The following is a 27,359-nucleotide window of genomic DNA, read 5'->3' on the forward strand; positions in this document are numbered from 1 at the left end:
ATTCTTCTGCCAACACAAGCTTCACATGAGTGGGGTACCAACACATTAGATTTCAGGATCCAAGCCATAGTAAAAAGATTCCAGAAATAACTCATCTGCAGAATCCTTCTATTTTACTGCAATTTTAAAAATTAGTGAAAACAAATCTGGACTTTTGAAAAGCTGCTTTAGTTGGGGCATGTTTATATCAAACTTAACTTAGTTTAACAGTCTCTCATACTCTCCCTCCCTACCCACCCTTCTAGCCCTGTAGCTCCATGTAGAGGGCTAAAAGTTATCACTTAAAATTCTCAAGATTCTTTGCTGGAAAGACCCAACAGTCCCAACCTAGTACAAAAATAAATACAGGTTTGCAGTGTGGATATGCCCTTAAGGAGGGCCAAGATACGTTTAGACTTCAAGTAGTATACTGACTGAAACAATTACAATCATAATGTATACATTTATACAGGATGTATGCCTATTTTTATGCTTTTTTTAATTTACAGAAGACTTTGTGGAATACAAAAGGTTGCTGCAAACTCACTCTTGTTCTTCATCATCATTAGGCTCTTCCAACTATTCAGACTGGGGGGGGGGATCTGAGAACTCTAATTTCTCTAAATTATCCACTTACAATGATGGCTGTCCTCCATGATTGAAGGTGGCATATCGCCTGTAGATATTACATTGGCTTGTTCAATGGTGCTGAGATTCCATAATACTGGTTTCAATATCATTTAGTCCCACTAATTTTAAACATGTTAAAATGTCATTCTAATCAGGTCACCCTAATTTGACACAGTCATTGCCTAAGTATTCTCAACAGTGGCTTGTTATGATGAAGAATTTCAGAGTATATCAGTTTTGAGTATTTCCCAAAGTTTGCCAATAATCTACACATGACAATTTACAATTACTGGTGTATTTACCTTGCTTTAGGTACACTCCTTGACCAAGTTTCAAGCTTTGTGATCACTCTTCCGGGAACTGCACGCGCACGCATGCGCGCGTGCGTTTATTCAAAAACTCAGCAACCAGGCCAATAATCATCATCCTTCAGAACAACAGCAGAATCAGTGATAAGTGATAAAGTGAACGTACTATCAGTGAGCAAAGAAATATTCAAGGAGACTTGAATTCCATGTGCCTAAAGACCATTGTGAGGTTGTTCACATATCCCAAACAAGTACTTAAGGTGGGGCTGCCAGAGGCTGCTCGGGAAGGAGCTTGTGGGGAAGAGGACCAGCTGCATCAGGTGGACCCTGAGCCTGTTTCTGCCCCTGCCAAACAGGTACTTTTTTGCCAGAGGCAGCTCTTCGGTGTCACGCCAAGTGCGACGCTAAGCGCGCACTTGGCGTCGCACCTGGAGATGCATGGAGGAGCATATGAAGACCCACCCACCGCCTCTCCAGAGACACCAGCAGCCAGAGATACTAGCAACACATAGCAGCAGCAGAGGGCAGCAGCTTTAAAGACCAGGAAGAAAGGGGCAAACGCAGATTTTACCTGCTCCTTTTTAGCTGCTGCTCTCTTTTATATTCTTTTATACTGTTTTATATTTTACATCTTAACATTTTAATATGTGCCTGGGAAGTCCTTCGAGCAACTCGGGGTCAGGGAGGGGCCGCCATAACTGTGGTCACGGGTAGGGGGAGGTATCGCATTGGGGGATTAACAGGCCAGCTGAGAAGAGGGGCTAGACACCTTATGGCTATCCCCTCTTCTGGTTCTTCCCCCAACCAGATGGTTCCTGGCAGCCTTACCAGCTTGCCCTCGGGTCTGGTGCTGCTGCTGCTGCTGAATGCCAGGCCGGTCCAAAATAAAATCTCCCTCATCCATGATTTGATTGTGGATGAGGGGGCTGACCTGGTATGTATTACTGAGACCTGGGTGGGGGAACTGGGAGGGGTTACTCTCTCCCAGCTGTGCCCTCCTGGGTACCCAGTGCAGCACCAACACTGACTCGAGGGTCGGGGAGGGGGGGTTGCCATGGTCTATAGGAATTCGATCCCCCTCTCTAGGCTTCCTGCTCATTCCAGTGCAGATCCTGAGTGCTTGTACCTTGTGTTGGTAGCCGGGACAGATTAGGGATTCTGTTGGTGCACTGCCCACCCTGCTGCCCATCAGACTCCCTGCCTGAGCTGATGGAGGTAGTCTTGGACTTGGGGTTGAGAACCCCCAGGATGATGGTCCTGGGGATCTCAACTTCCATGCCAAGGCTGCTCTATCTGGGGCGGCTCAGGACTTCATGGCCACCATGACAACCATGGGGCTGTCCCAATATGTCATCAGCCCAATGCATGTAAAAGGACACACGCTTGATCTGGTTTTCTCGACTGGGCAGGAGGATGGTGATCTGAAGGTGGAGGAATTAACATCTGTCCCCTTGTCTGTCAGATCACTTACTGTTGAGGTTTAGACTCTTGGCAGCCTTCCCCCTCTGCAAGGGTGGGGGACTTATTAAAATGGTCCGCCCCAAGAGGCTAATGGATTCCGATGGATTCCAGAGGGCTCTGGGGGATTTTCCTGCTGGTATAGCTGGTGCTCCTGTGGAATGCAGAGATGACTTGGGCGGTTGACATGATCATGCCCAAGCGCCCTCTCCCTCTGAGCAGAGCCCGGCCAGCTCCTTGGTATACACCTGAGCTGAGGGCAATGAAGCAAGAGGAGAGACGGCTAGAATGCAGGTGGAGGGAAGCTCATGCTGAGTCTGACCGAACACAGGTAAGAGCTCATTATCGAGCCTACTCTGTGGCAGTGAGGGTGGCAAAGAGACAGTTCTTTTCCACCAGCATTGCATCTTCTCAGTGTCATCCAGAGGAGCTTTGCTGAGTGGTTCGCAGTCTGTTACATTCTGGGCCAGGGAGAGAGACTGTGGAACCCTCAGTTACACACTGTGACGAGTTTGCACGGCACTCTGAAGACAAAGTTGCTCAGATTCATCATGAATTGGACACCACGATTAATGCAGTTCCATTGGTAGAGGCGTTCAGAGCACCGTCTGGCCCAGTTTTGTTGGGTGAGTTTCACTTATTGAGGCCTGAGGATGTGGACAAGGTGCTTGGCCAAATTGTGTGCTTGACCCTTGCCCTTCATGGCTTATTAAATCAAACAAGGAGGGGATGTCTGGCTGGGTCCAGGAGGCTGTAAATTCCTCCTTGAGAGAGGGAGTGGTGCCAGCCCCTTTAAAGGAGGCGGTAATCAGACCACTCCTGAAAAAGCCTAACCTGGACCCAGAGGATGTTAACAATTATAGGCCAGTGGCCAACATCCCCTTCCTGGGCAAGGTGCTTGAGCGGGTGGTTGCAGGACAACTCCAGGCACTCTTGAACGGATTATCTAGATCCATCTCAATCAGGCTTCAGGCCTGGTTTTGGAACAGAAACTGCCTTGGTCACCCTGTGGGATGACTTCTGCCGGGAGAGACGGGGAGTGCGACCCTGTTGATTCTCCTGGACCTCTCAGCGGCTTTCGATACCATCAACCATGGTATCCTTCTGGATAGGTTGCCTGGGTTGGGAGTTGGAGGCACTGCACTGCAGTGGTTCCACTCCTACTTGGATAGCCGACTCCAGAAGGTGGTGCTGTGGGATTATTGCTCTGTGCCATGGCAATTGTGCCATGGGGTTCCACAGGGCTCTATTTTATCTCCCATGCTGTTTAACATCTGCATGAAACCGCTGGGGGAGGTTATCCAGAGGTGTGGGCTGAGGTGCCATAATATGCGGTTGACACCCAGCTCTACCTCTCTATCTCATCAAGCCCAGATGAGGCAGTGGCTGTTCTGAATCACTGCCTGAGCACGGTAATGGACTGGATGAGGGCCAATGAACTGAAACTCAATCCAGACAAGACGGAGGTACTGTTAGTGGGTGGTTCGTCTGCCCAGCTAGGTGACAGTCAACCAGTTCTGGAGGGGGTTGCACTCCCCCTAAAGGATCACATTCGTAGTTTCAGGGTGCTCTTGCATCCAGAACTGCCACTTGAGGCACAGGTGAACTCAGTGGCAAGGAGCAGTCTTTAACAGCTTAGGCTGGTATACCAACTACGCCCTTATCTGGACAGAGATAGCCTAGCTACAGTTATCCATGCTCTGATAACTTCTCGACTGGATTACTGCAATGCGTTATATGTGGGGATGCCTTTAAAAACGGTCTGGAAACTTCAGCTGGACAAAAATAGGGCTGCAAGATTGTTAACAGGGACTGGCCAACGAGCTCATATTATGCCAGTACTTTTCCAGCTGTACTGGCTGCCAGTCCATTTCCGGGCCCGATTCAAAGTGCTGGTATTAACATTCAAAGCCCTTAACAGCTTGGGGCCAGGTTATCTGAAGGATCATCTCCTCCCATATGTGCCAGCCTGGACCTTAAGATCATCCTCAGTGGCCCTTCTCCATGAGCCCCTGCCAAAGGAAGTGAGGCAGGTGGCTATTAGGAGGAGGGCTTTCTCTGCTCTGGCACCCCAGCTGTGGAATGAGCTCCCTAGTGAGGTTCGCCTGGCACCTACACTGTATTCTTTCCGGCGCCAGGTGAAGACCTTTTTATTTTCCCAGGCATTTAGCTTTCTAGACTTGTAGCTTTGCTATTTTAAATCTGTATTTTAAATCCCTGCATTGCTGCTAGGTTTTATTCTGGTTGCATTGTTATACTGTGGTTTTAACGTTCTGTATATTTTACATTGTTTTATTGTGTGCTGTTTGGTTTTAATTTTTGTGACCTGCCCAGAGAGCTTCAGCTACTGGGAGGTTAAGAAATGAAATTAATAAATATCGAAACGAATATCAAATCTGTAAAAATCTGCACTCTTTACTGGGCAATGGATGGGCATGGGCATCTTCTCAACCTTCAAGAGAAAGGACTTCCTTGTACAGACATGACTTGGTGGTGATACCAGTACAAACATCCTACATATCTGCAATACAACTGGGAAAATAGATGTCAAGGAATTTCCTTTTCCTTGATGAGGGTTAATGGGGAGAACTGGAACCCCAACTTGAAGTACAACTGCTCAGAAGGATAGGACTTCCATTCTCCATGCCTGTGTAGGTTTTCCTTCATGACAGCAACTTGCATCTATTTTGAGGGAACTCAGACAGCAAACAAGTTCATACAAATCAACACAATTTGAGACGAAGGTGAGATGTATTCCAAAGTACATATATCTAATGCAAAATCTCAACCAACCTAATCTTTGTGCTCAGCCTGTGATTAGTACACATACCTGTTTGTATTTTGCAATTAATGGAAACCTTGCTTTTCAATAAGACTTTTTAAGGTAGAGCAGTCCTAACTGGGTCTTCCATTAAAATACCTTGTTCTACTTTTTAAAAAGAATTAAAGAAAGAAAAATGAAATAGAGAATGCTTTATTTGTTGAAGAGTTACAGTTCTTATAAATTCATTCATATTTCAAAACCCACATACTTTAAGACACCTTGCCTTAATTTGCCCATCATGCAAGCAGTTAAGATGTTGTAAGTACAGATGTGAAGACCCAGAAAAACACTGTGAACATGGGGGGGGGGGGGTCCTTCCAAAGACTGTTTTTGTTTTTTTCCAATAAACTGCAAAAATATTTTCTTTTAGAATGTAAGACAAGGTGTTTATATATCATTACCAAGCCTTTACTCCCCCTCAAATGATTTCTAAAATCTATGTAATAAGAATACTTTTAAAGAAAGACTAGAGAAGTAAAATGTCTAGAAATAATAAAACTCTGGATAAAATGTTTTAATTGTCTCTGTAAGATTCTCAGCATACCTATGTATTCCATTTCTTATTAAAATTATTGATCCAATGTATCTTTTGCTGATAAGACATTTTGGGATGCTCCAAGTTATGCTCAGTTTCCCAACATGTGAGTAGAGTCACCATATCATAATATGGAAGATTATGTTACATATAACTTGGTTTGCTCATAAAATTAATCATGTTTGGTATATTAAATTTTAAAAGTATAGCTTATTGAGGCAATAATTACATATTTACTGAGTTCACTTTTTAAAATTACCAAATAGAATGATAAGGTTATGAGCAAACCATGTTATACTTAATATAACTTTAGGAACATAAAGGCTGCTTTATGTTCCTAAATCAACTTTCCTCAACCTGGTGCCCTCCAGATGCTTTGGACTAGAATGGCCAGCATTCCTGCCTAAATTCCAAATACTAGGTTGGGGGAGGCTATCCTAAAGCAACAACTTGACTTTAGATCTGTAGAGTGCTTAAAAAATAAATATTGCTTCTTTTCCAATTTTCCCACAAACTTCAGTTTTTTCCGGAAAAAAAACAGGGAAAAACCTGAGGGTTTTCCATGGCTTCACAGGGAAAAACCTGAGGGTTTTCCATGGCTTCAACATGGCTTCAACCCCAGAATCTCGGCCATTTGTGGGTTGTTCTATAAGCAGGAAGCAAAGTGGAACTGACAAGTGGCCATGAGACAGAGCCATCGTTCTGACAGAGCTCTGACTAAGTTTGTTGTTGTTTATTCAGTCAGTCACTTCTGACTCTTCGTGACTTCATGGACCAGCCCACGCCAGAGCTTCCTGTTGGCTGTCACCACCCCTAGCTCCCCCAAGGTCGAGTCCGTCACCTCCAGAATATCATCCATCCACCTTGCCCTTGGTCGGCCCCTCTTCCTTTTGCCTTCCACTTTCCCTAGCATCAGCATCTTCTCCAGGGCGTCCTGTCTTCTCATTATGTGGCCAAAGTACTTCAGTTTTGCCTTTAATATCATTCCCTCAAGTGAGCAGTCTGGCTTTATTTCCTGGAGTATGGACTGGTTTGATCTTCTTGCAGTCCAAGGCACTCTCAGAATTTTCCTCCAACACCACAGTTCAAAAGCATCTATCTTCCTTCGCTCGGCCCTCATTATGGTCCAGCTCTCACAGCCATAGGTTACTCCAGGGAATACCATTGCTTTAACTATGCAGACCTCTGACTAAGTATGTGTTGTTTAATCATCTCTTATCATTCCACTGAGTCCTCATTACTGCTTCTAAATTGTTCCACTCTGTATTGCCTCTCTTTCTTGTTTTCATTCTCTTCCCTGGACAAATTATATAAAATGATTACTTATCTCCATGCAAGACAGAACTTCTCCTTCATTCAGCAAGTGTAAGGCAAGAGTTGCCTTTGAAACCATGTCCCTGAATACTTACTATGGGTTGAGAAACCAACTACTTCAGATGGAGGTTTACAACTGGCCTTAGATGGGGTTGCACTCCCCCTGAAAGACCAAGTGTGCAGTCTGGGAGTCCTTCTGGACTCTGAGCTAACCGGGGAAGCCCAGGTGGCTGCGGTGTCCAGGAGTGCTTTTTACCAGCTTAGGCTGGTACGCCAACTGCGGCCCTATCTGGAGAGGACGGACCTTGCCTCAGTGATCCACGCACTAGTCATGTCCAGGCTGGACTACTGTAATGTGCTATACGTGGGGCTACCTTGAAGACGGTTCAGAAACTCCAGCTTGTGCAGAATGTGGCCGCCCGAGTATTGGTGGGGGTGAGGTGATTCGATTATATAACGCCTATTCTGCGCCAGCTGCACTGGTTACCGGTGCGTTTCCAAGCCCAATTCAAAGTGCTGGTTTTGACATTTAAAGCCTGAAATGGTTTGGGACCAAGTTACTGGAAGGACTGCCTACACCCATATCAGCCTGCCCGCACTTTAAGATCAGAGAGACCCTTCTCATTTGCCCACTCATGAGAGCAGTCAGGTGGGTGAACACACGTGAGAGGGCCTTCTCTGCAGTGGCCCCACACCTTTGGAACAAGCTGCCTTTGGAGGTCTGCCATGCTCTGTCATTGCAGACTTTTAAGAAGGCCTTGAAAACGTATTATTTTACCTCGGCCTTCTATTGATATGACTGCTACTGTTGCTAATGTTAACATCATTGTTAGTTTTATTGTTGTTTTAATTGTTGTTTTAATTGTTTTTATGTTTTAACATTTTTAATATTTTAACTGTTTTTATGTATTTTATTGCTGTAAGCCGCCTTGGGAGGGCTTCTGCCCTGAAAGGTGGCCAAGAAATATTTTAAATAACTAACTAAATAAAAATTTCTCACCTTTCTTTCTCCATGTATGTATGTCCTTTATTGCCACCTTCTCAGAGAACCTGAGCCTTGCCCTCTCCCCAAAATAGCATTCTAGCATTGGACTGCCTTTGTCCCCATACAGTATACCCTGACTCTTGCTCCCCAAGTTTTGTCCATCAGTTTACAGCCCATACTCATTAAACTTGCCCCCCTCACCCAACATTCACAGAGAGGTTATTGAATATCCCACTGTCCCCAACCCAACAGAATGTTTTCAGTCTTGAAATATCTAGGGTTTCCTCGGCATATACCAATGGATAGGAGCAATGCAAAAACTGCCAATTGTGTGTATTAGGAGTTGTGCATCGGATTTGGCCAAAGTCCAACCTGTTTCTGGTGCTTCCTGAGGCGAGGCGGCCTTGTCTCTGAAGCAACCAGAAATGAAGCTGGACCCTGCACAAAGCTTTGTTCACAATGTGGACTCTGGAAAGGCGGCCTGCCTTTCTAACACCACCACGCTTCACTTTTTTTAAAAAAAGGCTTCAAACTGTTTCCAGTCATCCTAAGTCCCTAGCCCCTGCACCTTTCCTTCTGAAACTTGGCAGGTTTCCTACTTAGGGTCACCTTCTATGCTGTCTGTTGTTTTCAGAGCAATGGTCCCCAGGGAACATGTTCTTTTTTGGATACCTTCAAAATGTAAATGCTGATTTTGCATGAGAATCCCTGCACTTTTCAACTGAAACATGGCAGGTTTGATCCTCTACTATCCCTGCAAATTTCATCCAATTCTGCCAAGAAACAAAAAGTTATCAGCATTGCCCTTAAAAATAAAATAAAAAATAAAGGTTGTAGCACAAAAAACCCTCTACACCTATTTTTCTGAAACTGCGAAAGAATAATCTAAGCGGCAACCATGGCTGCCAATTTCAACCAATTCTAACAAACAAAGAAGACATAATAACCATTTTAAACATGTCCTATGATAGCAAGAGGTACGAAGCCTCAAATTTACAAATCTCAATTCAGGTTTGATATCCAAATAAAAGCAAACTGCCTTTGAACTGGGCCAAATCAGTGTCTGAACTGAATCTTCTGGTTGGTGCACACCCCTCATGTGTACTGTTTCTGGTGTACAGGTCATGCCACATGTCCTGGTTTTGGTCAAACTGGAATGCTGCAAATTTCTCTGCCACGAAGATGAGGCAATTACATGCATGTGAAATGGTAAAAAATCTGACCTCATGAGTAAGAAGAATGACACACTCAAAAAGGAAGCTCCCTGCAAAGGTGCAGCTTTAGGTAAAGGGTTCATTTGACAGCTGCTTACTCCAGATGCAGAAAACCGAAACAGGTTGGACACTGCGGTAGAGACAAGCTGGCTTGATATCCATCCCATCTTCAACTCCTTCCTATGCCATCCATCCCTCTCTTCCACCACCAACATGTCTCTTACATTCCTACTCTGGTTGCATCAAAATTGTCTGTATCTAGTTATGTACCCACAGCATTGTGCTGCGGTGGGGGTAGGCATTGTAATATTGTTATCAATTACTGTCCCTTTAAACTCTACCTCTCCTTTAATTTTTCCAAAGCCTCTTTGATAATGGTATTCCTTGCTTTTCTTCATTCTGCTCCTCATTCCAGAAATAATTGCAGAAGTTAAACACAGCCCCCATTATTATGTAACATTTGTGGGGGCAGATGAATATATTAAACCTTGGATGATCAAAAAAAGGGGGGGTTGCCCTCACAAGAACAAAAGATGGGGAAATATAAAATTAATCTTTTACAGTTCTCCCAACTTCTATTTCAAGGCCACTATAATGAGTTCACTGTCTCTGTGGATGGTGATTTACTGATAGAGTGTCACAAAGTCAATTTTACTATAAGATATGTTATCATGGTTTGATTTAAGTTTTACTGTTCAGGGAAACCTTGATAAAAATGATGCAATATACCTGAATGGGAGGTGTGGGGACTTTCTAGAAGTCAAATGAAAGTGTACCGAAAATAACTTTTGACCAAGTTGGTAAAGTTTGTGTTCTTGCACATTTGATGAAATAGTATAGGTTAAAATTTAATCTAAAAACCTATCTTGTTGCTATGACTATAGGCTAAACTGCATGTTAGGGCAGAGATCAGGTTGCAGCCCAAAACTGCATTTCAGTGGCTGAATTTGGACAATTGTATGACAGCTTAACAAGCCAAGATCTGAGCAAGCCTGTTGCCCACACACACACAGCCCCGTCATGGCATGAGCAATCAAAACAGGAAGCCTCCAGCTAACCACAGTTTCCCTTTTTTATTAGTATAAGGGAACTATGCTTACCAACTTTGGAACAAGCCAGTTTATTAAACAAACTTCGGACCGTGAAGAACCTAACAGACCACATTCTCTGCCTGCTCCTGAAAGTAATCTGGTGAGACCCTTTTCTGCATTTTCCTCTGAATTCTGAAGTACATCTGGTGAGTACATATATATGGGCCTTTTTATGTTGTGGCACCAAATCTATGGAACTTCCTGCCTCAGGAAGTTTGTCCACCATTTTCCAGTGTTCCAGTGCCACTTGAAGATACTCATATTTGAACAACCCTTTATCTATCAAATGTGTTAGTTGTTGTTTTCTTTTATGCAGGCCTGGCTTCTCCTTTTGTTTTAGTTTTGGGTCTTATTGTTGATTTTTGGTCTCTTCCAGCTTTGACTAATTTTCATCATTGTTTTACTAGGTGATTTTACCATTTTGCAATGTAAGCAAAGCAGTAAGCAAAACTGTCAGGCACCACCAACTGGAGGTGAAAAACCAGGACATAAGTATATACAAATTTTAAAAGAAGCTTGACACGTATGTGCATATGTACTATCTATTGTCCCAAAATGAATGACTTTAATATACTTACTTTGAACCTACCTTTAACAATTCAGAATTCTACTAAAAGGAAAACAAGCTTTTGTTTACATTCTAGCTTATATTCATTTTATGCAATTATGGTCAACTCACTCAGCTAACACTAGATATTTAGTGAGTAACTAAAACCATTAAGAGAACCCATTGTGTCACCAAGACCTATTAGCTAAACTCAAGATATAGCAGAGTTCGTTCTTGCAGCCAAAACACTCACTATTCTTCTAGCTTAAGCATTCTGGATCTGTGTGACTCCCAACCTTAGTCAGAGATAAAGGATGCTTTAAAAAAATCATAAAGAACATAGTTCCAGCTGTTGACACGGAATCTTCTTTTAGCACAAGCTATATATTAAAGGGGTGGGGTTTTAGATTTTTTATCACAGAATGCCAAGAAAAAACGTATACCCAATTCATGCAATTAAAGCAGGAGCACAAAGAGTTTTTGGAACACAAGGGCAGATCCCCCCCCAGCGCGTGCGCGCACACACACACACACACATTTAACAGACACCATAGAAATGTTTGGAGGCTTGAGAGAAAAGTATTTCAATTAATCATTGTACACTTTGCAGCACTCTATCACAACTAAACCCAAAGTGTAGCCACTACAATTCAATCTTCTCTAGCTATCAGTATTTCTCTGGTAGCCCAGCAGGAACCTCTATATGGAGGGAAGGTTAAGGCAACAGCTTTAAGGACAACCTGATAAAAAAACCCAGCGCAGATTATATTAAGATGGAACCCTTCCAAATCTGTGCCTTATCACGGAATATAAAAATTCTTCATGCATCACATTCTATGCATGTCACAAAATGATTGTCCACACACACAGAAGGAGGAAGCTGGATTGCATCCATTAGCACTGCCCCCTATGTGCACACTTGATAAACTGAAAAGCTTGTTCATGCATAGGCTCTGTAAATACCTGCATTCTGGGAGGTAAGAGAAATGGATAAATGTCAACTGCTATTTACTGCACATTGCCATTACTACATATCAAACTGCTTCACTTAGAGCCTAGCAAATATCTTTAGAAGATAGTTTGTCATTCGCAGTGTTTGAAGGATAGACTAATTTTTTCAATGAGCTTCCATCATTTAGAATAAAGCAACAGTTGTTTTAAAATGGCGTCCTGTGACAAATTTTTTCCCCAGAAGCCTTTGCATCTGGCAAGACTCCTGCACCAACCTGCATAATAGACTACCTTGCAAATATTTATCCAAAATATGGTTACTGGTCTTCTACATATTTCTCTCATAAGCTTCTGTCTTATAAGCTTATAACTTTTATAAAGAAACAGATAGAATATTAAGACATATTCTTGTATTAAGTCTGAATCGTTTTGATTCTAGCAAGAAATGTCAGAAATGTCTTAATATTCTTGCTCAGAAATGTCATGGCATAGGAAACTTTAATCTTTAAGGATTAAATACTCCTAGAACTAAACTTAGAGCATTTTTAAACAAAGTTTTGCTTGTAACCACTTTGTATTTTGTATGTTTAATGCTTGTATATCAAATTGTAAAAACTGCATAAGATTTTGAAGTAAAACATGAAAAGCTCTGTGTTAACATCAGGAATTTTGTTCCTGGAATATGGCATGGGGTATGTTTCTTGCTGATCCATGATCGAGCAAAATATAGAAATCCTTCATCGTAATATCCCTAGGCAAGGACAAGTCTGTCACAATCCCAAACTGGATTTGATCACTAAGCCACCTCTTCACCCTCTTGTGTATATGTGAAGATTGATCATAATACCAGATTAATTCCCAGGAGAATGTATTTAATATGCAATGGCTGGCTTATTACTCTAAGAATTTGCTCTTATCTTCACAGACCCTAGCACAGCCTTCCCCAACCTGATGTCCTCCAGATGCGTTAGGGACTACAACTCCCAGCATCCCCCAGCCACCCTGGCTGGCTGGGGGATACTGGGAGCTGCAGTACAAAACATTTGGAGGTCAACTGGTTGGGGAAGGCAACTCCAATGTGCTCTCCATGTCATATCAACAAGTAGTTTTAACGATCGGCTCAGCATGTAGTGAGTAAAGCCAAATATCGTAAGAGAATTTAGCTGCTTAAACTTGGTATTAATACAACTCAGTGCAGCACATTACAAAGCAAACTATATAGAAACAAGAGATCATGCCAGTAGGGGTACAAAATGTAGGCATCTCTCTCTATGTAGAAAAGAGTGACAGAAGCAAGAGTGAGACTGAATACAACTGATAGAATTGTTGTATCTTACTGTGCTCTCAAGCTTTTGTTCATTGCAAGTAGATTTACTACTAAAGCTTTAAAAAGAAAAAGCCACCAAACTGCATATTCTGTGAATAGCAAAACAGGTTATGCAGCTCTACACTGGCTGGAACATTTCCTTCTAACATATAGAAAAGTAGCATAAATAAAACCCCTTATCTTGGACTGCTGTTGTAAATTCAACTGGAATAGAAATATTGCCTGCCCTTTTCTTCTAGAAGAAGAATGTACACAAAGTTCTACACAAGGCCCACGATTTGTAATACTCACAAAAGGAGTTATAAAAATTAACCCTCTTTTTCCCCATGCTGCTTAGTTTTACTCTGGGGGGGAAAAGAGAGAGCGAGAGAGAGAGAGAGAGAATGAGAAAACAGACCTATACAAACAATCCTATACACATTTACTCAGAAATAAGTCTCACTATGTTTAATGGAGCTTACTCCCAGTCAACTGTGTATAGAATTGCAGGGTGAAATAGTGAATAACCCCAAGACCCAGATGGGTATGGAGATTCCAATGCTGGATCAGGGGGTGAGAAAGCCTACCTCACAAGGTCATTGGGAAGCTAACAATTAACATGTAGGGAACGTTTGCCATCAATGACCATTTCAGGCATCTGCTTGGCATTATTTTCACATTTGGCAACTGGTCTTGGGGATCAGCATCATCATGCTGAAAGGTGCCGTGGCTTGAAGATAAGATGGGCTTTATACGCTGCAGGAAAAAAGAAGAGAGCCTGTATTCAACCCCTGTGAGCGAAAGGGTCCGTTGCTAACTCCTTCTCCAACGTCCTTCTCCACTCCTCACTCCCTGAGATGGAGGCTTGCACTTTACCAAGATGAGAAATGTTGTAGTGGATGAGATTTGCCAACAAGCGTTAATTGCTATCTACAAATGCACCAGAAAGGGAAATGGGGAGGATCACAACAGAGGAGCAAACCAAACCAGAGCCACTCACAGAAGATGCCCTTCTAGCATGGAACAGAGCAGATCTCCAACAACCAGGCAGGCACCTGGAAGAGTCTACTGGTGCCAAGATTTGCATCTGCAAGGAGTTTCTGATATGGGGTGGTTTCAGTCAAGGCATCTCTCCATGTACATATCTGAGGCAGCACTGTCCTCTTCCTGAGCATCTGAATGGGCTTTGACAAACTAGATACAAATGCTGTATCCTCTTTTGCATTCGGAATCTGTATACAAACATCTATATAGAGCCAAAATGAAAGTTATCCTGAAATACTGAGAGAGCAAAATATAGTGGAAGGTAGAAGACGAGGATATCTCACCCTCTTGTCAGGTAAGGAATCAGGTTGAGAAAGCTTTGCACAGAGGGCAGATTACTACATTTAACATAAATAAATTAGGTGGTGATGGAATGAGTGAACAATGGGTCTCCAGAGAAGAGTTTTGGTTCATTACCAAGACAAGCTACAAGGAAAATTCCCAGTGACCTATGGAGGTTGTAGGGAGGGAATTCATGTGAGAGGGAGGAAGAGGGGGCACAAGAGCCTGCAGCATCTTCCTGCCTCCCAGTCTCCTAATTGGCTAGGGCATGCATGCATGCATTAGAAAAGGGGGGGGTGTAGAATAGGAAGAGACAACCCCAAGTGAATTTTGCTTCCTCTTTTCATACTTTTTTCCCCTCATAATTGGCAAAATGTTGCATAATTGTGTGTGCACCTTGTGGTGAAATGAACCATCTCCATTCACATTTGGAGCTCTTACATCTCCTCCCACTGGAGAAATGTCCAACTCCTCCTTTCCCAGACTATATAGGAAATGAAACAAAATAAAATAAAACAAAATGATACCCTTATCTTAGGACCTGCTGACCAGGCTGAATCCAGAGAACTTGTGCAGGGCCACATGGCCTGAGAAACTAGCAGGTGAAAAAGGAGGACAGAGACATTTGTGGGGAGATCTTCAAGAGCTACAATTTATCTCCAATTCCAAGAGGTTACTGCTAAAATACTTTCTCACAGGACCGTATTAGGATGGCAATGGGGGAAAATGACTACCTCCTTCCAAAGAAAGAAGGAATAAGAGGCAGATCAACTTTGAAAAAGCTTCAGTTTTCCCAGTTATTTTAGGTTAGGTTAGAGGAAAAATTAGGTTAGGACTCCATGAAAAGCACATTAAGCTAGCTTTGTGAAAATTAATTAGGCCTCTGAAAAACTTGCTAGTTAAGAAGCAATTAATAGGCTACAAATGCTTTTTTTTTTTTTTTTTAAGGAAAACAATGTTTCTCTCCTTCTAAAGAACTATGAAGTCTGACACCATATTTGTATCATTTTCTAAAAGGCTGAAAGTTCTTTGAAAATATATCAGTCATTTTTCCCCCTCAGCTGCTGATCAAACCTGCCCAGTAAAAATGTTCTGAGCAGACAAGTTGTAATACAGCATGGTTTATTTCCGTCAGAGGTTGACTGCTGAAGTGTGAAAGAAACTCATTAAAAATCTCTCACTGTGATCCTGCAACGGAATGAAAAAGGAGGGGGGAAAGAAAATACTTAATGAAGGTACCTTTAGCCTGAAGCTACACTCATAGTTAGTATTACTTTTTCTCCCTTCTATTTTACTAAGCAATTAAAAGAGACCAATTAGTCATGGGAACACCATTCATATTGGTCATAGTGGGAGACTAACTGTGTTAACACTTATTTTCTGCTAATATTATGAAAGTTTAATGAGGGGAATAATGGATACAGCTGACCGCACCAAAAAAAGATATGAAAAAAGATGACGCTTCTTACCTTAGTCTTAAAACAAGGTTCACTGCACATGGAACTTCACCATATTCATTGCTAACAGCAGGTCGAGTCTAAATTTTTTAACAAGAGAGGGTAGTACATGTTTGTAAGAGGTGCAACACATCATTTTGGAAGGAGTTGACAATTGAGAAAGGATCAATTTCTTAAGGTCGCTATCCTGTTTGACCCTGCAATAATTAGTAATCCTACAAAGAACAACTTAAATCCAGATACTGAAGTAGTGTAAATTAAGAAGATAATAGGTACAATTATCTTGGTTACTACTTTGGTTTTATTTTGTTTTAAACTTTTACTCTGTTACTGTATTTTATTATTTTAAGCTTTGTGTTATAAACTACCCAGAGAGCTTCAGCTAATGGGTGGTATATAAATGTAAAAAATAAAAATGAATTAAAAAAATAAATAATAAAGAAATACAACCAGCTTAAATCTATTCTACAAATTAATCTGATAAACTGAAAATTTAAACTTTTAAGAGAGCAATCCTATGACCCCTAGACAGCATCTGGGGGAGATAGGATTTTTCGGTTTCCCACCTCCAAGTTCATAGACAGTGCTGCAAACTCATAGCTGGGAAACCATATTCCCCACCCCCGCTCCCTTGTAGCTGGGGCAGAGAGAACCACAGCGGCTGCCCCTCCATGCTTGTCTGTGTTCATATCACAGAGCACAGACAAGGAGAAAGGGGGGTGTTCCCGGGGGCGGGGAGGGGAGGAAACCCTAGAAGCTGTTCTAGACAGCTTCCTACATGGTCTCCAGCCCCGTTCCCACCCTCTGCCAAAGCCCTGCTTAGATGCCCAAAATCGGGCATCCGAGGCAAACTGCAAGGCAGCCAGAGCATGGAAGGAATCCTCTCTTCCGTGCTTCAGCCGCCCTGCACTGGATAGGCAGTCACCTCTGACTTCCTCTGAAGTCGGAGGCAACTGTCTATCTCAATAGGATTGCGCCCTAGGGGTGTTTGTTTTAAGCCATACTCACAGTTTAATATGGTGGTATTAACTATGCTGCCTTCTGGTTTAACAGAGCATTACATTTAATCAGAAATCTAGTAATGGACTTTGTTTCTATCTTCATCGCATAAAATATAAGGTTCAGAGCCTATAGTTGATGTTTCACCACAGCTAGCAGTGACTTTTAGAACTGGAACACAATTACTATTCCTTTTAACCACAATACCCGTTTTTCTCAAGGCCAATACACACAACCAACTTTGCATGGTTAATACATAGATGGCGGATGCTGGCGGATGCTGAAAAAGATGTGTTATGACACAGTTTCTAGTAAATTACAAGCTGGAATTGTGGGGAAGCTATCATGGGACTACTTCACCAGATGCCAAATCTACTCAGACCACACAATAACCATGTCAATTTGATTGTACAAATCCACCCACACCTTCCACCTAACCCATATATAAATTATTTTAATAGTGACAGTACCTGAGAACCTTTTATAGACAAATTCTGTATTTGATCAGGGATATTGGTGGAATTCATGGAAATCTGTTTAAAAGATTTAAATTTTTTAGAAGAAAGCACAAAGTATTTTAAAATGTTTTTTAATGCATCAACATCACATGACTTCAAGGAAGAATTTTAGAACTAAGAATAAAACACAGCGGGTTGTATCGAATGCTGTTCTTCCATTCAGGGAAGGCCCTTTGATCTGGTAGTGGCAGCTATTAATGAAAGAGAAAGGAAAACAGTTTTCTGCCTCCTTTTTCCTGCAGTCCCCTGTGCCACTTCCCATGCTGGTCTGGGGGTGCCCCCACCCCTTGAAGCAGACTTCTGTGAGCTCAGGGGGCTTCAGAAAAAAGGGAGAAAGGAGGGCGACAGCTGAATGGTAGAGCACATGCTTTGCATGCAGAAAGTCCCAGGTTCAATCCTTGGCATCTCCAGGAGCAGGAAACATTCCTGCCTGAAACCCTGGAGGGTCACTGACAGTCAGCATTGACAATGCTGGGCTAGATGGACCTGTAGTCCGACTCCGTATAAGGCAGCTTCCTATGTTGCTATGAAAATCGAGTGACATTTTGATTTGTTAAAAACTGGCTTTATATTGTGTTATTAGGTATTAATTTTACAGGTTCAAGTCACTTTGGTGTTACTTAAGAAGTGTCCTACAAAAGTTAAATAAGTGTAACCTTCTTAAAACTCTAAGAAACGCTAAAATTCTAGTACTGTAGAATTATGCATAAGTGATATTAGCCCCCCAAGGTCTTTGTTAATTTAGCACACTGACTTTTCAAAACAGCTTAATAAAAGCAATGTGCTATTTTAATATCCCCCCTCCCCCCGAAATCTACATTTTCTGCATATTTTATACATTTTGCTCCTCTGCTGAAGCGGAGAAAACAGACCTAGAACTTCAAGTTGTAAAACACTGCTGAATTGTAGAATTACCACAGACTATCACAGACCACAGACTTTTAAAAGACTATCTACTTACTCAAAACATAAGGGAAATAACACAGGTATTTACCTCAGCATTCTCTTCCTCTTTTACTCTTCGTGACTATAAGACAAGCAGCCACAGTTACTAGTTGCATGTTAAAAGTCAAAATAAAGAATGTTTACATTAGTGAGTTAAAATAGCCACATAGTTTCCAAGAGTCACCTTTTCTTGGTAAAAAGCAGCTTTCCCCTCTTCACTCTTTTCATCCATTTCATCATCACTCCATTCCCAGTCCCCATCTTCTGTCTTGTGGAGATGGCCACTGGAACCCGGTACTCTTCTAACCTAAGAAAAATGCAAGAGCAAAAGAAAATGTTTTTCCCTTCCATTGCGTTTTTCTTCTGATGTCCCCTTGTTTTTGCTTTGATCAATATATGAACAGTGAAAACTACTTATTTTTAATATGCATACTGCTCAGTGCTTATCCCATAGGCTCTCAAAGGCTCACAAAATTATTCGTCTGGTAGAATAAAGTCTGACTACCAAAGGCCAATTCTGATAGTCCAACCGAAGGCCTGGCTTTTAAGAATAAGTTACAGATCATCAATGAAAGCTCCACAGCAGGGGTGGGGAGAAGGTACATCTCCAGAAGTTTGGGACTTCAACTCCCAGAAGCTCCAGTCAGCATGGCCAATGGTCAGGAATGCTGGGGTTAAAGTACAAAACATCTGGATATCTACTTTCTGCCCATCCCTGCTCTAGAGAACTCTATGCTCAGAAATCACATATGCTCAGTACACGCTGGCAAGTGTTTTTATTTCATGTCAGAAACCTTCTGTATGTTTTACACAAATCGCCCACCACTGCCCTATTTTCACAAATAGCCCACTATTGCTACAGTGACTCATGAGCCAGCCCATATTCCCTTGTTCAGTTTGCTTTCTCCAGGCTGCTCCTAAGCTGAATAATTGAAAGGTAACAAGTCAAGTGAAATGCAAAGGAAAGTTAGTGAATCATTCCCTGTTTGTTTTTGAAAAGGGAGTTGCGTTAAGAACAACAGACAAGAGGTATTTTTTGAATGCAGGCTCGTATTTTTTAAGCCCATGTATTTTAAGCCCATCTTAACCCACCCACAACATGGTCCCAATCCAAAATTAGAGGCCCCACGGCTTATTTATTTTTTAAGCAGACATACTAATCCATACAATTATGCATTTAATGTATCATCTTAAATTTGGCCTTAATCTCTTCCCTTCCCTTCCTCCGTGCACACACAGAGAAGGATTTCAGCTTGAAGCATTTCAAGCTGTCCTTGTGATCATACAGGTATTAAATTCCTAGGTATAAACAAGGTTCCAAGCTGCTTCTCTGTTTGCCTCCCCATTTCCATATGTATTTGCATCTCAAGCAGATTTATTACAGGTATGGGAAAAATGAAGATAGAAAAATACCAACAACAAGAGAGAGAGATAAAAGCCTCCTCAACAGCATTTTCGACCTTTCCAATCAAGTCTGTATCTTTGTAAGTACTGAATATGACGCATAAGGTTCAAAACAGGTTCATTCGTTTTAAGAAAGGTATCCGGGCAATACGCTGCAAATGCATGGAGATCATGCAGACTGGTACAATGTGCCCTACATATTAGAATTAAAAGTCAAGGTGCACCCTGATGCCACAGTGCATTTTCGGTATTTTATTAGGTTTCCAGGGATTGTGACTCAGCCTGTTTGATCAAAAACCTTATCGCCAGGCTCCTTGACAAGAATTCTGAAAACTCACTAGATGACTAAGAGCACTGTTTGATAGTCAGCCAGCGCTGAGGTAGTGTACACCGCAGAGAGCCAGTGTAGTGTAGTGGTGAGAGTGACGGACTGGGAGCCAGGAGATCCGGGTTCTAGTCCCCACTTGGCCATCACTGGGTGACTTTGGGCCAGTCACAGACTCTCAGCCCAGCCTACCTCACAGGGTTGTTGTTGTGAGGAAAATGTAAGCTTCCTTGGGTTCCTTGCAAAAGGAAAAAAAGGTGGGATATAAATGCAATCAATCAATCAATCAATCAATCAATCAATCATCAGCAGATACACCAGAGTATGTTTTTTGTGTGTTTTTTAAAAATTAAATTTGCTCAAATTGCCAAAGGTTTATTGAGAAACTTGTTTTCGGGCGGGGCGGGGGGTGCAGAGAGAGAAGAAAGCATTACACGATAGTAGCAGCAGCCAGCATTACATACAGAGTTACATTACATTACATTACATTACATTACATTACATTACATTACATACACTATTCAGTAAAAATGGTGGGGTTGGGATTTGAGTGCCCTAGCCTTGCTTTACAGAATGATGAACTAGGGCTTTCTTTATTAGGGAGATTATGTTCTGCCTTTTAACTAACATTTCAAGGTGGTTAACAAAAAGAAATAAATCCAGTATATGGCATGGACAGTCTACCAAGAAAATCTAGGCTGCCATCCACAGATTAACATCAAGCAACATGTTTCTGAAATATCACATATCCTTCAGGCCTTATTCCATACCCAGTACCTTAATCCTGTACCGTAATAGCCCTCTTTCTGAGCCTAAACTTTCTTAGTTTCTTCTTTCTCTCTGAAAGTCTGGCGTCTTCCAAACTGGGCCTGGAGGTGGAACTGGACTGAAATGTACCTAAAGGATGGACCGGTAGGAACAGCAGGAGCCTGTGCGTGACCATAATTACTGGAAAGAAAAATCAACCGTTGTGACAAAATATTGTCACTGTCCTGAATTTCTTTGGAGGATGGCTTCCATCACCATTGGATATAAGCCATTTGGTCAAAAGGACAACTTCAGGTTTTACAACCTAGCACTGAAGGAAAACATGGGAATTTTATCACATACCTTCGATTACACAAGGAGATGCCATCAAAAAAGCTGCAGCTCGAAGGTATGAATTTTAATACAAACAAAAAGTATTATGTCAGGAATTAAGGTCCAATATACACTCACGGCCATGATACTCCCAATTTTGTGGGAAGCTTCTTGACGTGTCAAGTACATTATGCATAGCTGCTCAGTAGCTGGTCCTACTGTTGACCATCCAGGATTTCCCTAAACTGCAATAAAATGCTTCCCTGCACCACAATGAAATTATGCTGCCCTCCACACCCAGGCCCATCACAAACGTGGATCAGCACATAAAAAGGTTCAAGTGGTAAGTATGTGGCGGCTTCTTTGTTTGACCAAAAGACTTTGGGAAGAAGCCAAATACTCTGGACAAGCTGCCCATATATCGACCTTGGAATTGTTGTCAATCAGAAGCTGAATATGAGCCAACAATTTGATGTGGCTGCAAAAATGGCAAATGCTATTTTGGGCTGCATTAATAGAAGCATAGCTTCCAAATCCCGGGAAGTACTAGTTCCCCTCTACTCAGCACTGGTTAGGCCTCATCTGGAGTACTGTATCCAGTTCTGGGCACCACATTTTAAGAAGGATGCAGACAAACTGGAGAGGGTTCAGAGGAGGGCAACAAAGATGATCAGGGAACTGGAAACAAAGCCCTAAGAGGAGAGACTGAAAGAACTGGGCATATTTAGCCTTGAGAAGAGAAGACTGAGGGGAGATATGAAAGCGCTCTTCAAGTACTTGAAATGTTGTCACAGAGAGGAAGGCCAGGATCTCTTCTCCATCATCCCAGAGTGGAGGACACGGAATAATAGGTTCAAGTTACAGGAAGCCAAATTCCGGCTGAACATCAGGGAAAACTTCCTGACTGTTAGAGCAATGCAACTATGGAACCAATTACCTAGGGAGGTGGTGGGCTCTCCCACACTGGTGGCGTTCAAGACGAGGCTGGACAGCCATCTGTCAGGGATGCTCTGACTTGGATTCCTGCATTGAGCAGGGGGTTGGACTTGATGGCCTTGTAGGCCCCTTCCAATCCTACTATTCTATGATTCTATATGGTCTAAGATAGTTTTATAGTTTTTAGTAACAGGGATCCCATGGCCTTCCTTAAATTGCAACTCAAGTTCCTTATCTCTTATCCTTCCTTCGTTAAACCAAGGAAAAAACCACCAGCGGTTTTGCTTGGTTGTTTTACCTGAGATCACGCTTAAGAATTTAAAATCTCTGTCCTATTTACATGTATGAAAGGGATGCATTTAGCTTAATTTCTTCTGAATATTTCTACTAACAATGCCTGAGAATTTCTTTTTCTCAAGGGAAGTGTTAAGCTGGGTTGTTGAATGAACTGGAAGTAGTAAGACTTCAGCATCCTGTTTGTTTCCTTTTGAGGATGACAAATGATGTGAATACTTAACCTCTCTGTTCTGGGCAGTTAAAACATGTTTAGTTATTTTAACTCATTACATTAATTTTTCTCATCTTTGCTGCTCTTTTGTCTCCCACCCTTATAAAAACTTATTGCACTAGATATAATGCAATATCATGATATACTACATTTGTACGTTATTCACGGAACCAAAGGATGCCAACGCGGAAGGCATTTCTGTTTACATAAACATAATTTCATGTATCCTAGTGCTGCTTTCAGCACAAAGTGTTGCAGGGGCAGGCAATCTCCCTTCTCCCTTGGATATAACCGTGGTAAAAGTTTAAACCACCATCCCTTTACTTGGGAGACTTGAACAGCAAAAGTTCAAATAGTCTTTTAAGAGTAATCTGGGAACACTGCTATAAAACGTTTGGACCCCAGGAGAGAAGTATAAAATATTCCTTATGTGCATAAATATGCTTCCCAGTTATGTTTACAGCAGAGAAAAAGGTATTCCACCAGATTATCTACCGACCACTCTGCAGTCCCATCCCCCTCGGTCATTCGGCTTTGGTTTGTGCTGGGGGAAGCCCAGCTAGGAAAAGCCAGTATGCACCAAAGCCACCCTGACACTCAGCCTTGACAGTGTCACCTGCCTCACACCTTCCCCCGTTGGGGAGAATGTGGGGCAGGTAAAAAACGTAGTGCACTACTCCCCCTCCCAATTGGGAGGACAAGTGGAGAACTAAGTAAGGGGAATCCGCCCATTATCAGTGATCGGAACTGACAGCAGGGATTCCTCTGCATGCCACTCACCCTCCAACTGATGCACAGAGAAGTCCCCACTGTTATCACTAATCACTGGTTGGACATAACAGCATGGATTCCTCTCCCTACCCTAAACCCTGGTAGCTTCCAGGAGGCAGGGGCCCACAGATGCCTCTACGGGGAGGAGTTCCCCATCCGTGGATTAAGGAATATACAGGTCCCAACTGACTACGACATCATTAAAAAGACATAAAGGGGAGAAGACAACTGAAATCTGGATACCATGAAGGTATTTACTGCTGTGAGTTGTTCTCCTCATACTTATAATGAGCTATTCTCCCCTATGGTTACCAAGGAAACTTCAAAGAGCAACTGTTGAAACAGCATCAGCATCTAAGGCCTGAGAAGTGGACAGTTTCCATCATTGTCTCCCCATCCCCCAAGTCTTCATAAATAACCACGGCCTTTTAAAATAATCTTAGGTTTATTATATATTGATTTTCAGTTCTGTCAACTACATTAGATGCCTGTTATCAGGCAGAAAGGCAGGATACAAATATTTTAAATAAATAACAAAAAAAAAAATTACCGCTACCCCTGCCGGTGCTCCCTTTTCCCTCGTCCTCCAAGAACTCCTACAGCATAACATCCAGTGGTTCTTAAGTAAGTGTGATGTGCTTTTCACTGTTCTCTGTCCCCTGAAAAGGTGCCTAGAGAAAAATGGAAGCTGCGATAGCTGCCACAGGGCTAAGTAGAGGACACCAGTGGTTGCTGGCAATGGGTGGAAGGGGAGAAGCAGATCCATTATGGTTTTGTTGAGGATGTTGTAGTATGGGGCCTTTGAAAATGCAGAGCCACCCTTGGAAAGTTGCCACCCTTTCTGTCCTCTTTGTTTTAGGAAATTCTGGTATTAGAGACAGGACATGTTGTGTCATACCATGCACCACAATTAACATTGCTTTGGCAGAGGAAGAGGAAAAGAACAGAGCTTCTAATTTTGGTTCTATTATCTCCCAGCAACAAAAGGCTGCTTCCAGCATAAAAGGCAAACTTATTTGCAACTTTAATAAAGAAAACAATAAGAACCTTCACTCTTATAAAGACAAATTAACACATATTAGAGGACACAGTTCACATGAATCAGAAGAACATACAGGTGATAAAAATGAATTTCAGTGGCTGACATTTAAACTGTACCTAACACAAAAGCAGTTCAGCACATTGTAATCTGCAACAGAAAACTGCTCGTGCAGGGAGGGGGGAAATTAACAAGCTTCTGCCAACACTGCCACAGCTGTGGAAGAAGACAATATGAATGTTAGCTGGAACAGAGAATACAGGACAAATTAGAGGGTGAAAAAAAAGCCCACCACAATGACAGAAAGTGGCAAAAAGCAACTTACCCATACAATAAAAACAAGCTTCTACAGGTCTGGATGTCCTTTTTTGTGGCTCCCCCCTCCCCCTCCCCACCCCTTTTCTGGTTACAATTCAAGCAGTGTGTATGTCAGAAGACACCGGACATTTTTTAACAAAGGTCATTTTGTCAGTTAGTTCTGCTATTAAAATGAAAAACAATAATTCAGGGCAGCAAATACCACTGCAGATGGTATCACTTGGGCGTGTACAAAGATCCCGAAGGTCACCTTTAGGATTAGGTAGCTTGTCAGAAACTAACCCTGCCTCAAATGAAGCAGAAACACAAGACAACAGATACCGCAAAATACCAAGGAAGAATAAGGCAACAAAGGCATACAAGACACTTCTCTCCCACAAGCTCTCTATGCGATTGCATCAATACTTAACTGTGACAATTTTGGGTTTGGTTTGGCAGCCAATTGGCAGAAACTGCCACCACGTGCTCCTGCTTAACACCCCTGAGCTGAGACAAGTACCCAGTTATTGAGGTATACTACCTGAGAGAAGGTAAACAGCCAGCCAAGCCCCCTGGTCTACACTGGCTAGTCCATGGCCTGTTGTAACTTCCCTCCCTCCTTATCTGACTCGGTATCATATAACCCAACAGACTAGACCAGCCTTCCCCAACTTAGTGCCCTCCAGATGTTTTGGACTTCAACTCCCATCAGCCCCTGCAGGCACGGCCAATGAACAGGAATGCTGGGAGTTGTAGTCCAAAACATCTGGAAGGTGCCAGGTTGGGGAAGGCTGGTCTAGACAGTGTGGGGAGGTGGGGGGAAACCCTCTCTTGAGCTTGGTCTGAAGTAAACTTCCTGTTTCCAAATTAAGAGACAAAAATATTAATAGAATAGAAAACAAGAAGGGAAAACAAAGTAGGCACTAAAGAAAACAAAGTAAAACCCTTGCTGACCTACCCTAAACACTTTGCAAGAAATTACTCACACGGAGGAGGCACACACCGCATCTGGAGTTAGTCAGGAGAGGCAGCAAAAGTTCCATGTATCTCAAACAAAGGATCCTATCCCACATTTATTCATCTTGGCCAAGGGAGGGGCAGGAGTGCCAGCCCACTTAATTCTCCCATCGGGCAAAAAGACACTAATTATCACCTTTTAGGCTAAGAGATCAAACTGGTAAAATGCCACTTAAAGGGAAATGGCCTCCACCAGCTCTAACAGACTGAATACATCTAAAGGCACCCCATGGTATGTATTTCAAGGCTCTGATAATACACGCACCATTCAGGAAGCCTGATGAGAACCAGCTGCCTGGCCCAGAAAACCTACAGCTATAGGGAACTGAACGCCAAGAGGCAACTCAGCCTCGGACTTATCTTAAGGTTTTCACCCTTGGATGCATGTCATTCTTCAACCTGCTTGTGAATTAGGTCTGCTGCGAGTCTTTCCTACATTGTAGTACTGAACCTTGTATGCACCATCTCTTTCCTTTAACTACATTCCTCACAGGTAGGTGGTGAAGGCAGGGTGGTGGAGTATCACCCCTTTAACTCTTTTAAATTTAGTACTGGGGCTTATGCTGGCTCAGTGCAACAACAGATGGTGAGATGCCAAGCTATGCTAGTTCCAGCCCTGCTGCAAGCACACAGACAGGCATTTACCTCGCATTATGCCACACATCATCCATGTGTGGAATTCTTCTCTCCCCTTGGCAGGCGAACAAGCTGCACCAGGTTAGGAAAACTTACCACAGAATAGCTTGGATATTTACTATTTGGGTTCAGTGTGCTCTGCCATCAGCTGATGAATTGTAGGCGAATGAGGGGGTAGACAGACCTCAAGAACAACTGGACCAGTCTGAAATGTCATAGTTGATATGCAAGTGATGTTGTTTTTTTAGGATCTGCATAGATGCAAAAATGGTTCTGCACGTTGCTTTCCCCGAATTTAGTAAGCAAGGATAGAAAAAGAGTATTCTTAGGAAGCAATCCCACCGGGATAGGTGTCTGCCTCCGAACTCGGAGGCGACTGCCTATCCAATGCCGGGCAGGAGAAGCGCGGAAGGGATCATCCCCACCGCACTTCAGCCGCCCTGCATTTGTGGCTAGACAGCTGATTTCAGCTGTCTAGCCATGGGAATGCAGAGTGGGGGAAGCGGCTGCCGGACAACACGCTGGATGTGTCATACCCACATTTCTGCCTTCCCTGCCCTGGAACGCCCCGTTTTCGCCACTCCGTGCTCCTCTTCCGAGGCAGTGAAGGAGGGGGAAAGGCAATGAGGGAGGGGGGAAGGTCAGTTCCTGGAAACTGGCATATTCTATGGCCATCTAGCCGCTGACTAGTGGCAACAGGATTGCGCCCTAAATGTCTTCATACTAGAATCAAAATTGGTAGGCACCACCATTAGGTGGAAACTCAGGGGCATAGATGGAAAAGCTAAAAAATACTTCGGTATTAAACAAAACAAAAAAATCAAACTCTTAGATCACTGGACAATTAGACACCACTGATTTTTCAATCCCTATTGAAGAGTGTAAACTGTCAGTTCTAAACAGCAGTTTTAGAACCAACATTGCTTAAAAAAAGCCCAGAAAAACACAATTATTTGATG

The 27,359-nt window shown here is 42.6% G+C and overlaps 1 protein-coding gene across 3 annotated transcripts in view; it reads right to left on the reverse strand.

The window, feature by feature from the left end:
• Positions 1-27,359, reverse strand: part of STK39 (serine/threonine kinase 39) — a 138,561-nt gene that overhangs the window by 29,042 nt on the left and 82,160 nt on the right. For all 3 annotated transcript variants that reach the window (XM_084812122.1, XM_084812104.1, XM_084812113.1), the window contains exons 11-14: positions 18,572-18,694; positions 18,437-18,469; positions 17,395-17,457; positions 15,938-16,005 (exon numbers count right to left, since the gene is read on the reverse strand). In XM_084812122.1, the coding sequence (XP_084668248.1) occupies positions 15,938-16,005; positions 17,395-17,457; positions 18,437-18,469; positions 18,572-18,694 (287 nt within the window). The remainder of the gene's footprint in view (positions 1-15,937; positions 16,006-17,394; positions 17,458-18,436; positions 18,470-18,571; positions 18,695-27,359) is intronic.

This window comes from Heloderma suspectum, chromosome 1 (assembly GCF_057233095.1).
Source record: "Heloderma suspectum isolate Gila_16-S chromosome 1, 16-S_ref, whole genome shotgun sequence".
NCBI classification, from domain to species: Eukaryota; Metazoa; Chordata; class Lepidosauria; order Squamata; family Helodermatidae; genus Heloderma; species Heloderma suspectum.